The sequence below is a fragment of the Cyanistes caeruleus genome, chromosome 9 (assembly GCF_971803275.1).
Source record: "Cyanistes caeruleus chromosome 9, bCyaCae1.hap1.1, whole genome shotgun sequence".
Lineage (NCBI taxonomy): Eukaryota > Metazoa > Chordata > Aves > Passeriformes > Paridae > Cyanistes > Cyanistes caeruleus.
The window spans coordinates 9,211,133-9,226,852 of record NC_141709.1 but is presented as its reverse complement, the minus strand read 5'-3'; the positions used below and the strand labels follow the sequence as shown (position 1 = coordinate 9,226,852).

Below are 15,720 nucleotides of genomic sequence, written 5' to 3'. Positions count from 1 at the left end.
GGTCTTCCCCATACATTTTCTCTGAATACCCAAGTCGTTGCCATTCCTGAGGCTAGACTACCGCCTTTTTTTGCCTTACGGCTAAGAAATACCATTGTTCTGATCTACAGGTAAAGGCGCAGAAACTGGAAAAGATATTTTTGTCTGGATTTCAGCCCATTTCTTAAAATACTTGGAAGACAAGATAATGGCGCTCTGTGCTATGTCCCAGCACGCCACGTCCCTGTTCCCCGTCTGCAGCTGAGCCAGTCTGCAGCGCCCCAGGGAGGCACCCAGGGTCCCGCGGTGCGAGCTCTGTGCTGCTCAGCAGCGGAGTGTGGCTCTGAGGAGAAACATCATCACACGCTGTGCTGTCCCGTCCTGTCCCGTCCTCGCATCAAGAGTTCTGGCGGCCCCTCCACCGACGTCCCCATGGAGGCAGCTGTGGCTGGCCAGAAGACCCCCGGCATGTCCACGGGACGGCTTTCCTCATGGATCCCGCAGAGGCTGCTCCCCGTTCCAGGCGTTTGCGCCCGCCCACGTCCCAGGACACACGGCCAAGAGCCGGTCGCCCTCCGGCTTCCGAGCACCTAAAGGCACGAGCACGCCCGCAAACCAGCGGCAGCGTTGTGCACCCTGGAAGGGTGCGAGCACCCAGGGCTGCAACCCCAACGCCGGGCAGCACCACCCTGCTCGCCGGCCTCTGGCCATCACCTGTCCCGAGCACTGCCCGCGCCCTCCCGGACCCGCCCGGAGAGGCGGCGCCGCGACCGCCACACACCGCTCGGAGCAGCTCGGCGTCACTCGATTAGTCTCGGAGTCACTCGGCATCACTCGATTACTCTCGGTGTCACTCGGCTGGACTCGGCGTCATTCGGCTGGACTCGGCGCCACTCGGACCGCCGCCCCGGCCCGGGGCTCTCCCACGGCCGGCACGGCCTCGGCCCCCCTCCATCCCCCCGCCGTGTGCGAGTTGTTTGCATCGGTGGAAAAGGGTCCGTTTTAATGACAGCATCTTGAAGTTCTGTAAGTGTGAAGCTGGGAAGCTCTGGAGCCTTTGTGGTGGTTTAGCCGAAGTGGCGGCTCTGCCCCAGGGGTGTTCCTGTCCGTGGTGCCGCTGGCGGGCGGGACAGGGGAAGGAGCGGCCTGAGGGGGCTGCGAGCAGGGCTGTGGGAGGGAGCAGTAGTGGGGAAGGCTCGGAGCCGGCAAGGTCGCCAAAGCACAGGGAGCAGTAGATTGTGCTCTGATGAGGACGATGTTTGACAAGTAAAGAGGGTGATCTAGAGGTGAAAAAAGGCTTTCCCGGATGGTGTTGCTGGAGCAATCAGCTCATCACGTCTGCTGCTCATACATAGAGGTCACAGGCAAGTGCTTTTGCGAGTGGGCAAAATCCTGACCAGGTGACTCAAGGAACTCTGGAGCACTTCGTTTCAAGAGAGCTGTGGAGAAAGTGGGCTGCCTGTATTTCAGAGTAGTGTTTCAAACCAGGTGCTTATAGACTGTGTCCTGCTAAAGGATTGTTCTGCAGAGCGCAAACTCGGTCTGAAAGTTTATGATTTATTGCTGTCTTAGCCTCTGACAAATAATCAATAATGATAGTGTTAATAGGCATTAATCAAGAGCCCCAAAGCAGTGGTTCAGCATAATCTGGCTCCCTGAGCTAAGTCAGGGGAGGTTTAGGCTAGATATCAGGAAAAGCTTTTTTCCCTGCAGGGTGGTTGAGCGCTGGAACAGACTTCCCCAGGGAATTGGTCACAGCACCAAGCCTATCTGAGTTCAAGAAATATTTGGACAATGCTGAGCCCATGTGATGGTATTATTGGGCTGTCACGTGCCAGGCCAGGAACTGGACTGGATGATCCTGGTGGGTTCCTTCCAACTCAGCCTATTCAGTAGTTCCATAATAAACCTCCACAGGTGCAACTTGAGGCAATTTCCTCTTGTCTGTTACTTGTTACCTGAGAGAAGAGTCCAGTCATCACCTGGCCACACCCTCCTGTTGTGCAGAGCCAGAAGTCCTCCCTGAGCCTCCTTTTCTCCAGACTGAGCACCTCCAGCTCCCTCAGCTGCTCCTTCTCCAGATCCTTCCCTAGATCTGTTGCCTTTTGTGGACACACTCCAGTCCCTCAATGTCTTTTTTTGTGATCAGGATCCCACAAGTAACCGGAGGATTCGAGGTTTGGCCTAAGCAGTGCCCAGAACAGGGGGACAGTCGGTGCCCTGATCCTACTGGCCACACTATGTCTGGTAGAGGCCAGGCTGCCCTTGACCTTCTCGCATACCTGGGCACCGTGCTGGCTCATGTTCAGCTGCAGTAGTGATTTCTCTCTCCACTCCAAAGCAGCAGTTCAGTAATTCTTTTGTTACCAGCCGAAGTGTAGCAGAAGATGAACACAAAGCAAAGGGGAATCAGGTCTTTTCCAGGATGCAGAAAACAATCTTAAGTGGAGAATAAAGCTTAGAGGAAGCTGTCACAAAGAATGATTTCATTTCAATACCACAGCCCTTTCACTAGTCCAATATGCAAGAAAGAAGAGAAACCAGGGAGCCTGATAATCATTCCTAGTCTCTAGCTCTCTGCTGATTCCTCTGAGGCAGGACTCATCAGCAGACAGCGATTGCACCCTCTGGTGCCTCCTCTGCACTGTGTGAGCAGTGCACAGCAGCTCTGGGAGGGAAGCTTCACTGCAGAGAGCTTGTGCTTTTTGGCTTTTCACCTTTACAAAACGGTGCTTTGGGTCCTTAAACAGAAACACGCAGGACACTCCTCAGCTGAGGAAGAAGCAGCTGCTAAATCTCTTTTTGTGCCCAGCAGGTGAGGAATTACCACGGAATAATTGACGCCACAGATCTTTCAGCTGTAGCTTGCTGTTCCTCTGCAGACTTCTCCCGTGGTAAGATGACTACGGTGACGTTCTGGCAGGCGGTGATCGCTCAGGTGTGAATTCCCAGGCAAGTGATCCGTCAGGTGTGAATTCCCAGCGGGCGATCCCGGGGGGCCAATTCCAGCGGCGATCCCTCGGGCTCACGGTGAAGTCCCACGAGCAGCAGCAGCAGCAGCAGGGCCGGAGGCGCTCCAAGCGCTCTGCGGTACAAGGGGGACACCGGGCGGTCGCTGCCGGCACACACCGGGTTCTGCCCGCTCCTTGCATTTCCTGTCCTGTGATGAAAGGATGGGAAAAATCTCTGATATTCCTCGGACAATGGAAGGCACCGCTCCTTTGGAGAAGGAAAAGTACTTAATGCGGAATTACTATTTAAGCCTTGTAGTAACTTGCTCGGAATTTTTAGAAACAATTCCATTTTACAGCCACATAAACAGAGCAGGTATTTAGAAGGTGTGTTCAAAGTCCTGCAAACAAAGAACCATCTCCTGATCACACTGCCTTTGCAGTCTACAAATGGGAATGCACAACATGAGAAGCAAGAAGGTCTGTGCTGAAATCCATGGGTAGGGAAGGACAGCAGCAGTGTGCCAGTGCTTGCTTTTTCAGGAGAGTGCAAAGGGTGCAATGGCAAAGGCAGTTTCCTGTGCCTTGGGACTCAGTATTGCTGCAGCACTGGGGAGTGAGTGCCAGCTGTGAATTTTGAGTGCTGGGCTTTCATCCTTGGCATGAGAACTGCTCTTTATTTTTTTTTCCCTGTATTCATTCAAAATGGCTTCTGTCAACATTTGTCTATATATTGACTTTTATTTGCAGGGGCACTTGAGAGTCTGGCTGTGTTGAGGACCCTAAATTTTAGGAGAGCAAACTTTCAGTTCTTTAAGGAAGTAGTGGATAGGATGCCTTGGAAACTGTCCTCAGGGATAATGGAGCTGAACAGAGCTGGCACCTATTTGAAGACATTCTTCTTAGAGAACAAGGGCTCACAATTGCCACTTGTAAGAAGTCAAAGAAGGAATGCAGGAGACCAGCTTGGCAGTGTAAGGATCTCCTTGTTTAAAATGCAAGAAAATAATATGCATACAACATATGTAATGCAAAGTGGTTTTTGAAAGAAAGTTAAAGCAAGAGGGTTATTGAAAGTTAATATATGTGATGCAAGAAGGTCATATGCAGGCAATATGTAGTGGCACACATCATGGGAAAGATAGAGAGATAACACATTGGTGTGTGAGGATGAGATCAGTATAGCTAAGGTTCAGTTGAAGCTGCATTTGGCAAAGCCTTTAAAAATAATAATAAGGGCACCTAGAGGTACTTCAGTGGGAAAAGGAAGATAAAAAGAAACCTATCACACCTCCCCTATTTCCCCCCTATCCCCACAAGCCAGACAGGACTAGTGACAACAGACAAGGAGGAGGCTGAGGTACTCAACAATTGTTGGTCTCAATTTTTACTGCCAGTCACTATTCCCACATCTCTCAGGTTATTGGGCTGGCAGACTTAATTCCAGCCCCTTGTAGCAGAAGGTCAGGTTTAAAACCACCTGAGGAACCTGAGCATGCACAAGGCCATGGGACCCACCCAGATGCATGGCAGGTCCCTGAGAGAACTGGGAGCTGTAGCTGCTCAGATGTTCCCTCCATCATATTTGAGAAATCAAGGCAGCCAGCTGAAGTCTCCATGGATTGTGTTGTACTAACACAGAAGCCATTTGACTCCAATACTCTTGGTCTTTTTTGTAAATCTTAAAGTTCTGAGTAAATTTCTACAAAGGATGTCCAATGCAAAGTTTCAAAATGGAATCTTTGTTATTTGTTTTCATATTGATCTTGGATATTTCCATTTTTTGCACTCCTATATTTTCTAAACATTTGTAGTGACTGAAAAGAAAACTGAAAGGAGTGACTCTGTTCTTTCCAGTGGTATAAATGTGTGGCCAAGACTAATATTTTTTAAGACAAATATATTTTTGCTATGTCTATACACATGTGCTTACCTGTGTTTAGTTTATGTGTCCAGGTTTTGGCAATGGGGGAGCCACAGGGCTGGCCTGTGAGAATAGCCCAGGTTCTGTCCTGTCCCACCTGCTTCCAGCTGGCTCCACTTCAGGATGTCCTCCCAGCAGAGAGAAGAGGCTGGGAAAGCAGCCTTTAGAAATGTGACTTTTTGTTTGTTTTGATTTTTTTTAAGTTAATAAAAACCTTCAACCTGATTTTTTAGGTTTTTTTAATTTCGGCCTGTTTGTTTGGTTTTTTTTCATTATTTGTTTGGGGTTTTTGTGTCTGTGTTTGTTTTGTTACAGTTTTGTAGAATTCTTTAAGCAAGATTGATTTGAAAGCTGAGCAGTCCTGTACTGTATTCTCCTGGATTCACCTGAGACTCTTCCTAGGCAGCTCCCTGATCCTGTTTGCACTGCGTCACACATCGTTCTCCTGAAGAAACTGTCTGCTCATGGCTTGGATAGGTGCATTGTTTGCTGGTGATAAACTGGGTGATGGCAGGGCCCAGAGTGGTGGGAAGTGGAGTTCATCCAGCTGATCCCCAAGGCTCAGTCTTGGGCCCAGTCCTGTTTAGTATCTTTATCAGTGATCTGAACAAGGGGATTGAGTGCACCCTCAGTAATTCACAGATGATGCCAAGTTGGGTGGGAGTGTTTTTCTCTTCTGGAGGACAGCAGGCGCAGAGGCTCTCTCTAACTACAATTCTACACAGTCCCAGTAGGTGCCCCTGTGCTTACCCCTTCATCTGTCCATCCAGGTCAATCTGTAACCTCTACATCAGCAGCCTTTATTCATCATGATCAACAGGTCTGGACATGGAGACCAGTTTGTCACTATTCAATGTCAGTCTTGGCTGTGGGCACATGCTACTTCTGCTTTATAAGTGTGACAAATTTTTAATGCTCCAAAGAGTTTTGCTATGTACTGTGCATCATGCAGGTTTGGAAAGAAAAATTTTCCCAGGCCAGAAAATAGATATAAAATAAGAGGAGATGTAAGCTATTTACTTTTGTGAGTTTTTACTCTTTGTCCTTCTTTCCCAGCTTTATAAATGTCCATTAAATACCTCATAAAATGTTATCATGACATAGCCACTTCTGTAAGGAATTAGATAATCCTGATGCTTTACAAGACACTTGATTTGGCCCAGGTAGAATGCTGTTCACAATCATTTGTCAGCTGTCACTACAAACACCTTTTGTACTGGTGGTTTGTGGGTGCTTGGGTTTTGTTTTTTTTGGAAAGGACTTTGCTAATTGCACAGAACAGACAGATTTCAATTTATTCTTTCTATGAGTTTACTGACTTTAATTAAATTTTCTCAGTAAAAGGCATTGATAGAATGTATTATAATAGAACTTTGTAAGCTTTCTTATTCATGAAAATTTCAGTTACTGAAGTTTTAAGCAAAGAAGTGTACATTATCTACTTTGTCATATTGCTAAACTCTATAAGAAAAACATAATATGTAATTGAAGTTGCACCTTCTTTTCTGGAATGAGTAATAAAAGTATTTAATTTGGTAATAATGTACCAAACCAATATACTTCTGAAACAAGTATCAATGGAAATAAAAGATATATTAAAAAAATTACCAGAGTTTTACTGTTTTCTAACGTGTTAGCAAATAGGACTTTTTTGCATTTTCTTTTCTTTTAGTTTGTGAACAAGTATGAAAAGGAAGACTGTGTCTCAGCAGTTTTCCAATAGCTTAAGGAAGAAAACTTCACAACCACCCTGGGCAACCTGTGCCAGTGTGTGGTCATTCTCAAAATAAAAAAGTGTTTCCTGGAGATTAGAGGGGATCTCCTGTATTTCAGTTTGTGACCGCTCACTCCGGTCATGTCACTGGGCCCACTGAGAAGAGCCTGGCTCCCTCTTCTTTGTGCCCTCCCTTCTGGTATTTATAGACATGGATAAGATCACCCTAAGCCTTCTCTTCTCCAGGCTCAATAGTTCCATCTTTCTCCATCTTTCCTCACGGCAGAGTTGCTCCAGTCCCTCCATCATCATCTTCACAGCCCTTCACTGCATTCTTCTGAGCTGAGGAGCCCCAAACTGGAGCCAGCACTAGAGGTGCTCCCCAGTGCTAAGCAGAGGAGAAGGATCCCCTCCCGTGGCCTGCTGGCTGCACTCTCAACACAACTCAGGATCCCTTTGCTCTTCTCTGCCAGAAGGGTGCATATTTTGGCTTGTGTTGATCTTGGTGCTCTCCAGGACGTGCCAAGCCTTTCCTGACCATCTGCTTTCCAGCCCAGCTAGGAGGCCTGCAGCATGCTCTGGTGCCTGCCTGGTAGTGTTCCTCTCCAGAAACAGGACTTGGGGGTTCCCCTTCTTGAACTTGGTGATGTTCCTGTCAGCCCATTTCTCAGGCTTTTTGAGGTTCCTCTGGATGGCCACATGACCTTCTGGCATGTCTTTGTAGATCCTTTCCCTCTATTCAGTGCTGGTGAGGCCTCAGCTGGGCTCCCAAGCTGGATAATGAACAAGTGGGATATGAAGCTACTGGAAAGAGTTCAACAAAACATCACTAAGATGATGACATTTTAGTTCTCACTGTTTTTCATGCACTTCAATTATTTGAGAATATCTGTCTTTTATTTTAGCACCTAGTTTAATCTTCTTTTTGATTCTGTCTGCCATAGAATAATAGAAGTTTCACCTGTACCTAACATGAAATTGAAAAATAGTTTTATCATGAACAAAATGACTCAACTACTATGGTTTCAATGGAATCAGGATCAGAGTAATATAATTTTTTTTTAACAACTAAATTAACTGACAGTAAATGAAGAAGGAGTGGCTGAGGTCACTTGGTTTGTTCATCCTGGAGCAGAGGAGACTGAGAGCAGACCTTGTCGGCAGCTGCAGCTCCTTCCAAGGGGCAGCAGAGGGGCAGCTCTGGTCTCTGCTCCTTCTGACCAGGGACAGGAGAGCCAAGGGCACTGCTGGAGCTGTGTCAGGGGAGGATTAGGCTGGGTATCAGGGAAAGGATTTTTCCCCAGAGGGTGGTCAGGCACAGAACAAGCTCCCCAGGGAATGGGCACAGCCTTAAGGCTGCCAGAGCTTCAGGAGCATTTGAACAATGCTCCCAGGGATGCACAGGGTAGGATTGTTGGGGTGTCTGTGCAGGGTCACGAGTTGGACTGGATGAATCTGGTGGGGGCTCCTTCCATTTCAGGATATTCTGTGTTTCTGTGACTGTATCAATTATAATTTCAGGATCAACATCAAAATGTTCTATCACCACGTAAGCTGGATGCTGGCACCTCCTGGCACCTCCTGGTGGTCCAGTGGCTCAGATGTTCTTTCTGTCCTGGGCAGGGATAGCGAAGTTGTTTGGGTGACATCTGTCAGTGTTGCACCAGGTACTGAATATTCTATTTTACCCACACCAAGAAGCTTGCTGTAAGCCAATCATGCCTTATAAAGCGCTATCAAGTATGAATCTCAACTTTTAAAATTAATGACCTGACTGAATGTTCCTGATGGAAATACGGCAATCATTCTGAAGAAATACAAGCTCAGTGGTGCAAGGCAAAGGAAAGGGTAGCTTCAAGTGCATTTATCAGCACCCAGTATGTTTGGAGCTAAAAAAACCCTAAAGCCCCCATTCAGCAAACCCTCAATTTTTACAGCCCCATTATGTAATGACATTTAAGCAAGTTATGTAACTGAATGAAACATTTATTAAGTTCCCTCTTAACTAACAGTGGAAATGCTATTAATTCTTTCCTGTATATCATGCATATAGGCATACATCATAATACATAAACTTCACATGTTATCTCTTCCAAGTTTAGGAGTGATGTATCCCAACAAATAGGAAGTCAGGCAGAAATGCAAGGAGGCATGCATGGATGAAAAATGAACTCCCAGACAAAGCCAAACACAAACAGAAAGCCTGCAGAGGATGGAAGCAAGGACAGCCTGGGAGGAATACAGGGGGATTGTCCAAGCAGCCAGGGATTGTCTTGGGAAAGCTTAAGCCCTAATAGAACTAAACTTGGCCAGAGACATCAAGGTCAACACTGGGACTTGGACCAACCTGGTCTGCTGGAAGTGTCCCTACCCATTGACTCGATCTCCTCGAGTGTGGCCCGGCTAGCTCAGTGATGAGGTTTCTCTTCACTCGAGTTTCGAGCCAGCATATGTTTGTGGGGTTCACTGATTTTCTTCAAGAATTCAAGTCTACAGAGCGAGTAAAGGAATCAGGGGGGGACTCTCTCTCTGTTTGCATGCCACAGTTTATTTCTGTGAAGGGGAATCGAAAGGACGAGAGACAAAGGATTTGGGGTCTGGGGGGGTCTCTTTTAACAGGGTTTCTCGGAGGGAGGGAACATCAGAGAAAGAAACAATTATTTTTCTCAGTTAGTACATCTTACAAACTTTCTACAAATCAAGGTTACACACACCAAGAGAAGAAATAACAGACACCAACTTCTTCAAATGCCCACAAAGGTGCAGGAGTATTCTCCACAGAGGGGCAGAGGGGGGGAGAGGGGGCGGGCTTGGTTTCCTGGCAACACAGGGGGGAAAGAAAGGGCAGGCAAGGTAAGCATGGCCTCTCAGCTTCCATAGCTCAGAGGCATTCTGGGACAGGAACAACAAAGTTACAAACTTGCGTGTTGGAAAGAAGGGTCTCTCTTCTCCCAAGCCCGTGCTTTCCTGGGCTAAAGAAACTTCAAGCAGCTGGAAATGCCAGCAGGGTCTTCTCTTTTCTCTATCCGGCCTCTCGCCTGGGGCTGAGGAGAGAAACTTCAGTAACCGTGGTAACCTGACACCAGGTAAACAGGAGAAAGAGAAGCTGGAGGTGGGGGGGGGGGAGATCCCAACTAAAAGAGGGGAAAAGATATATTTCAAGCTATCAACTACAACAGGTTAGTATTTTCCCTTCTATAGAAACCTGCTGATAAGAATTCAATGTGACAACTGAAATAGATTTTCCGTTGTCTCATGATTATTTTTCCCCTAATTTTATATAATATGAAACATTTATTTAGTTAAATAGCCTGAATTTCATATGTCATGAACAATTAAGCATATGAAAAATTTTAATTGCTAATGCAAACTGTGTCCCTTTACATAGGATGTAGTGAAATTATTCCTTCCATACACACGAGCTCTGTCCCACAAGAACTCTGCTGTTCTCACAGTACCACTATTGATCCAGAAAGATGGGGAAGCTTGCTGTAAAAGTAATGAAAGCAGGATCCTGACCCATGCTCTAATTGTCCTTTCTTCATGGATCCAGCCAGTGAACAGGAACAGTGTGAACACCGGAAAACTTAATTCTGCTGACAAATTTTCAAGCTTGATGTCCAAAAGACATGGTATTTACCAAGTTGACCATTTTATGGATGACTGCTCCACTGAAGAAAAAAAATATACAACCTTTCAAATAGAAGCACAAAACTGTCTTGAAAAGCAACACTATAATTATATTACTATGTTTTTATAGGAACTATAATTATTATATATATATATAATATAATATAATTATTATTATTATTTATAACTATAACACAAGTGCCAAGTTTTGCTCATGACAATCATCAGTAAACGATTTTATGGTCTTTTGTCTTGATCCATGAGATTTTTCATTTTATTTTCTCTTCTCTCCCATTGAGGAGAGGGAGTGAGAGACCAGCTGGGTGAGGGCCAGATCAAGGTCAATCCACCACCCAACCTTCTTCAAACTTCACTTACTCACTGTAGGCTTGTAATACAAGATTCCCTAGGTCAGTGTATTTCAAATTTTGTATTGCAGCCATAACTGGTTGCAAAAGTCAAGAGTTAACTGAGAAATAAGAATGCATTCATGTGATGCTGACGTATGAAATTGCTGATGCCAGCACATGACTTTAATTGCACTGACACAGAAGTTTAAAGCAGAGAAGCTATTTTTACCAGCTCCTTACACACATTCCTAATTGCAAAATTAATTTTTTTGTTTAGAAGAATTCACTTTATAAAAGTATTTCAGCTGAAAGAGAAAAACCCTCTGAAAAGGCAACATATTTTCATAGAAAGTTTAATCAGGAGAGCTATTTTGGATCTTTTCCCCAAACATGATATATAGTGAATGATTTAACACATTTGTGAGCCAACCCACTATAAATGTTTATGAAAGACTGTAATTTTTAAGTATTTTAGAAAAAAAATAACTGGAATTCATTAACACAGCTACTTGCAATCATGGAGAACTTGGGAAAATTTGGGGTTCTGCAGTCTTACTGTCAGATGTGTCAAGAATTTCATCATGGTTGAAAGAAAAAAGTGTTTATCCTTTCCCTCTTCATTTCTGAAACTTTCTTGTTATTGGCTGCGATCTTTCTTTCATTTCTGTGGAGACCTCCATCCGAAATGCTCCGGCTCCATTCCACTTCCTTCTTACCTACAAATATCTCCTCTGTTGTAACAGGACAGCTTTATAGCGCATACTGAAGCAGAGAAAGCAACTGCAGACTGTCAGATGGAAGAACCCAGCTGGTTTTAGTGTGATTGGTTCCAGGTAAGGGAATCTAAGAAGGAAAAAGAAATAAATAAAATAAATTAATAAAATAATCTTTTCTAGGGCAGTGGACATCTGAGGACACTAACAAGTAGATGAGGGCAAGGGAACACTGCAGAAGTTATTACATGCCACCAAACGTGGAACTAGATCCTTCTTGAATCCAAAGTCTAAATTGCTAATAGAATTCAGGGATTCGCTGCTTCTAGCTTAATAGACAAGGGGTGGATTAAAAATCTTGTTTCATATATGTCAACTAAGGAAAAGTTAATCTAACAGTTTACTTAAGGAGGAACAATATTAGGAAACACTATTAACCAGACTCCCAGAGCTCCAGTCCCTGCTTCAGAATGAAGGAATACAATGGACAGAATTTAATACTATGCAAATTGTGAGATTACAAACAAAATAAAATATCTATTAAATATTTATAAATATGTTTCTATGGTGCTTATCTAAGTCTGAGTTTCTAAAATTACGGTAAACCTCACTGACATCCTTGAAATTGATTACATTCTTGCTGTAGGGCTACAGTGGATATCTGAACTAGTTTACTTGTACTGCAAATTACTGGAAAATATAAGAATATTAAAATTTTATATTTAATATTTCATTGGTTCTGATTATTATTATTTTATTGCATGTTCTGCCTCTTTACTTGGAGCAGCTATTCTTTATTGCTGTGTGGCTTCCTGTAGTGAGAAGACATCTAGAAACATGCTCGTGGGTTTCAGTTAGACATTATCATCTTCAACATCTAAGTATTTTTTATTTTAAACTATGCTTTCAGTCTCTGACTCTTTAATTTGTACACATATATTTGTGTTTCCTCATTACACCTGATTTTATAGATTAAAAACCCTTAGTAGATGAACCTATAAGCTATGAAGCTTATATATTGTGCTAGAAACTGCATATTAAAGTATTGACATGATACTTACTTAGAACAAAGTTTTCCACATACATTTTTGATGATTCTTACTATCTCCTAACAATGTTATGTCCTTTTGCAGGTAAATGATTTCTCATCTGAGAATTGCCACATCTTTCTTTGATGGTAATGACAATGCCCAAGTCCTCATCTCCCTTTGGCTGTGTGGGTTAGCTTACAGAACCAGATCATAATTCATTGGGGCAGAGGTAGAGTCACAGGTGCTTGAGGCAAAGCACAGTGGGAAAATTCCTGTTGCCATTCACTCCTTCCTCTAGGACACTGGTAGAACGTGGTTGTTTATGTTCTGAAATGGTTTTCCCAGGCTGGACTCCCTGGGCTTGGACTATAAGGAAAAATATGGATGCTCACAGCCCCTGGGTGTTTGGAAACAAAGCCAAGTGAAAGCAAGGCCTCCCTCCAGCTGCACTCTCTGCAGCCACCTCTGTTCCTGCCTCCTGCCCTGAGGGCCGCGGCGGCTGGACGGTGTCCTGTGGGCAGAGCCTGGATCCTGTGGGCAGAGCCTGGATCCTGTGGGCAGAGCCTGGATCCTGTGGGCACTGCCTGGATCCTGTGGGCAGAGCCTGGATCCTGTGGGCAGAGCCTGGATCCTGTGGGCAGAGCTGGGATCCTGTGGGCAGAGCCTGGATCCTGTGGGCACTGCCTGGATCCTGTGGGCACTGCCTGGATCCTGTGGGCAGAGCCTGGATCCTGTGGGCAGAGCCTGGATCCTGTGGGCAGGGCCTGGATCCTGTGTGCAGGGCCTGGATCCTGTGGGCAGAGCCTGGATCCTGTGGGCACTGCCTGGATCCTGTGGGCAGGGCCTGGATCCTGTGGGCAGAGCTGGGATCCTGTGGGAAGAGCCTGGATCCTGTGGGCACTGCCTGGATCCTGTGGGCACTGCCTGGATCCTGTGGGCAGAGCCTGGATCCTGTGGGCACTGCCTGGATCCTGTGGGCACTGCCTGGATCCTGTGGGCAGAGCCTGGATCCTGTGGGCAGAGCCTGGATCCTGTGGGCAGGGCCTGGATCCTGTGGGAAGAGCCTGGATCCTGTGGGCAGAGCCTGGATCCTGTGGGCAGAGCCTGGATCCTGTGGGCAGAGCCTGGATCCTGTGGGCAGAGCCAGGATCCTGTGGGAAGTGCCTGGATCCTGTGGGCAGTGCCTGAATTGCCCAGGCAGCGCTTCGATTCTCCAGGTAGCGCCTGGATCATCCAGGAAACCCCCATCTCCCTCCCAAACATACCCCACTTTGGGAACCTGGTGATTTCTAAAATCTATACAATTGGTGAGAAACCTCATCAAGGCATGTGATTGTGAAAAATTAAAATTCCTGCAGGAGGAGATGAATCACAAAAGCATCATCCAACTTCCATCAGCACAGGCCAGGGCTGGCAGGACCCACAGCACCGGGGCAGCTTGTGTCTGCTTCCTGGGGGAATTTTTTCCCTCCAGTTCCACAGATTTAAAATCAAAAGAAAGGGTGGAGAGAAATAGGACAGAAGGGATATGTTTGCCTCACCTGGATGAGCTCACTGCTCCCTGCACATGGGCAAGATATCGCCAAGCACAGGACTTGTGTGTTTTTAAAAGCTCAGGCCTCAGAACATCCTTCTGGCCCTGCTCGAGATAAAACTGTTTCCAGGATCCACAAGTAATGCCACCAAACCCAAGAACATCCATCAGGGAGCACAGATAAAAATGCAAATCTGCCCTGTATTTGCCAGGTTTAATTGGTTGTGCTTGGTGCTGGAAAATCAAGATCTGGAGTTGCCTAAAGCACCTAAGGAAGGTGACGGATTTTTGCCAGCACTAATAATGTGCAATTCCAAGTGCCTTTCAAATCTTTTGTGCACAGGCATCGTCCAGAATCGTCAACATGAATGGGAACAAGGGTGGGATGCCCAGAGCACAGAAACTGGTGCTGTTTGGAATGTGTGTGGGAGAAAACCTGATGCTGTTTGGAGTGTAAATAGGAGAGAAAGTGACACAAACACGGATGGGGCTTGGGCAGTGGAACATGTGGTTGCACCAGGAGAGGGAGCGTGTAGCTGCCCCGAGAGAAGCTGTTCTGTGTGTGTCAAGTAGTGAAGATTTAATTCAGATACCCAGTTGTGTGGGTGGTCCCTGGTGGCTGAGAAGCTGCCATTTGCAATGCCAGGCAAGCACTCCTTCCCTCAGAGATCCCCCAGAATGATCTCTACAGCAGGCAGCTATCTTGGAGGAGAACTGGGATGGAAGAACGGGGTCCTGCATCAAACAAACTCCTTGTGCCACAAGTCACAAGGACTTGGTGTCCCCACATCCCTCCCGGCGCAGGCAGCGCCTTTCTCCTCTGCCCCACACAGCACACACTGCACCGCCCCAGCAACCCAAAGGCTTTGGCATTCAGGATCTCCCCCCAGGACGATGACTATAGCGCAATGAAAAAAGCAACCACTCAGTATTTATTAATTCAGTCCTTTTATTTCAACAAAACCATCTTATCTAGACTGGTCAAACTAATCTCTAGGCCATCAGAACACTAGTTTCACCTACAGAACTTTATTATTTACCTATGCTAGCTAAAGTTTTCTCCCCTCCCTCTCTACCCACCCTCTTAACTCCCTTGTGTTCCCTGTTACCCCTCCCTTGGTCCCCCCTATCTCCTAACCCTCCCTTGTTCTCCCTGCCCTCCCTCTCTACCCACCCTCTTAACTCCCTTGTGTTTCCTATTACCCCTCCCTTGGTCCCCCCTATCTCTAACCCTCCCTTGTTCTCCCTGCCCTCCCTCTCCTGATCTCTATGGCCGCCTTCACTGCCTCCGGGCCCTGACGCCTGTGGCTCTGTGTTCCCGGCATCGCCGGATCACAGCCGCCACCCTGCTCCGGATGGCCCGGGAGCCGCGCCGCAGCGAGTGCAGCAGAGCCCGGCCGCGGGCCCTGAGGCTGTGCGGGGCCGCTGCCCGGCTCTCTGCTGCTGCTGCCTGCGCGCCAGGGGCTGCGCAAGCGGCTGGCTTTGCCATCTCTTGTGGCTGGCCAGTGGCACGCACAGGGTGCTCCTTAACTTGTGGAGCTCTGGCCGGGGCAGCACCTGCTGGCTGGGTGTACCTGGGAGCTACCAGGCCATAAGATGTGCTTGGCAGCTCAGCATCTTCCCCATCTTCCAGCACCAAGTCGGGGTCCATCAGCAGCTGTGGGTAGCGGGGATTCACCCAGATGGTGTGGATAATGATGACATTCTTATCTTCCCTTTTCACAGCTGCTTGATCTTCGGTTTCTGTGCCGGTCCAAAGCTCCAGGAGTTTGGGGTCAGAGCTACATGTAGAGCTGGTGTCTGATGTTGACATCAGCAGCGGCAGCAATGCCGAGTAGCTCTCGACCCCACTGGTGCTGGACCGGACATCCTCTGAGATGTCCCCCTCCTCGTT

General features: G+C 46.7%; 2 protein-coding genes and 1 long non-coding RNA gene across 3 annotated transcripts in view; 1 reads left to right on the top strand and 2 right to left on the bottom strand.

Moving 5' to 3' along the window:
- The window catches only part of LOC147651514 (maestro heat-like repeat-containing protein family member 7), a 98,474-nt gene that overhangs the window by 37,180 nt on the left and 45,574 nt on the right, over nucleotides 1–15,720 (bottom strand). The gene's annotated exons all lie outside the window — the stretch shown is intronic.
- LOC147651516 (uncharacterized) lies at nucleotides 111–5,079 on the top strand. Its single transcript, XR_015274158.1, has 2 exons — nucleotides 111–1,005; nucleotides 2,795–5,079. It is a non-coding gene; the product is annotated as an uncharacterized LOC147651516 (long non-coding RNA).
- On the bottom strand, nucleotides 9,843–13,652 carry LOC147651515 (uncharacterized). The gene is made up of 3 exons (XM_086842885.1): nucleotides 12,323–13,652; nucleotides 11,265–11,391; nucleotides 9,843–10,239 (listed from the first exon to the last, which is right to left on the bottom strand). The coding sequence occupies exon 1, from the start codon at nucleotides 13,611–13,613 to the stop codon at nucleotides 12,681–12,683; it is 933 nt and encodes a 310-aa protein (XP_086699011.1). The 5' UTR covers nucleotides 13,614–13,652; the 3' UTR covers nucleotides 9,843–10,239; nucleotides 11,265–11,391; nucleotides 12,323–12,680.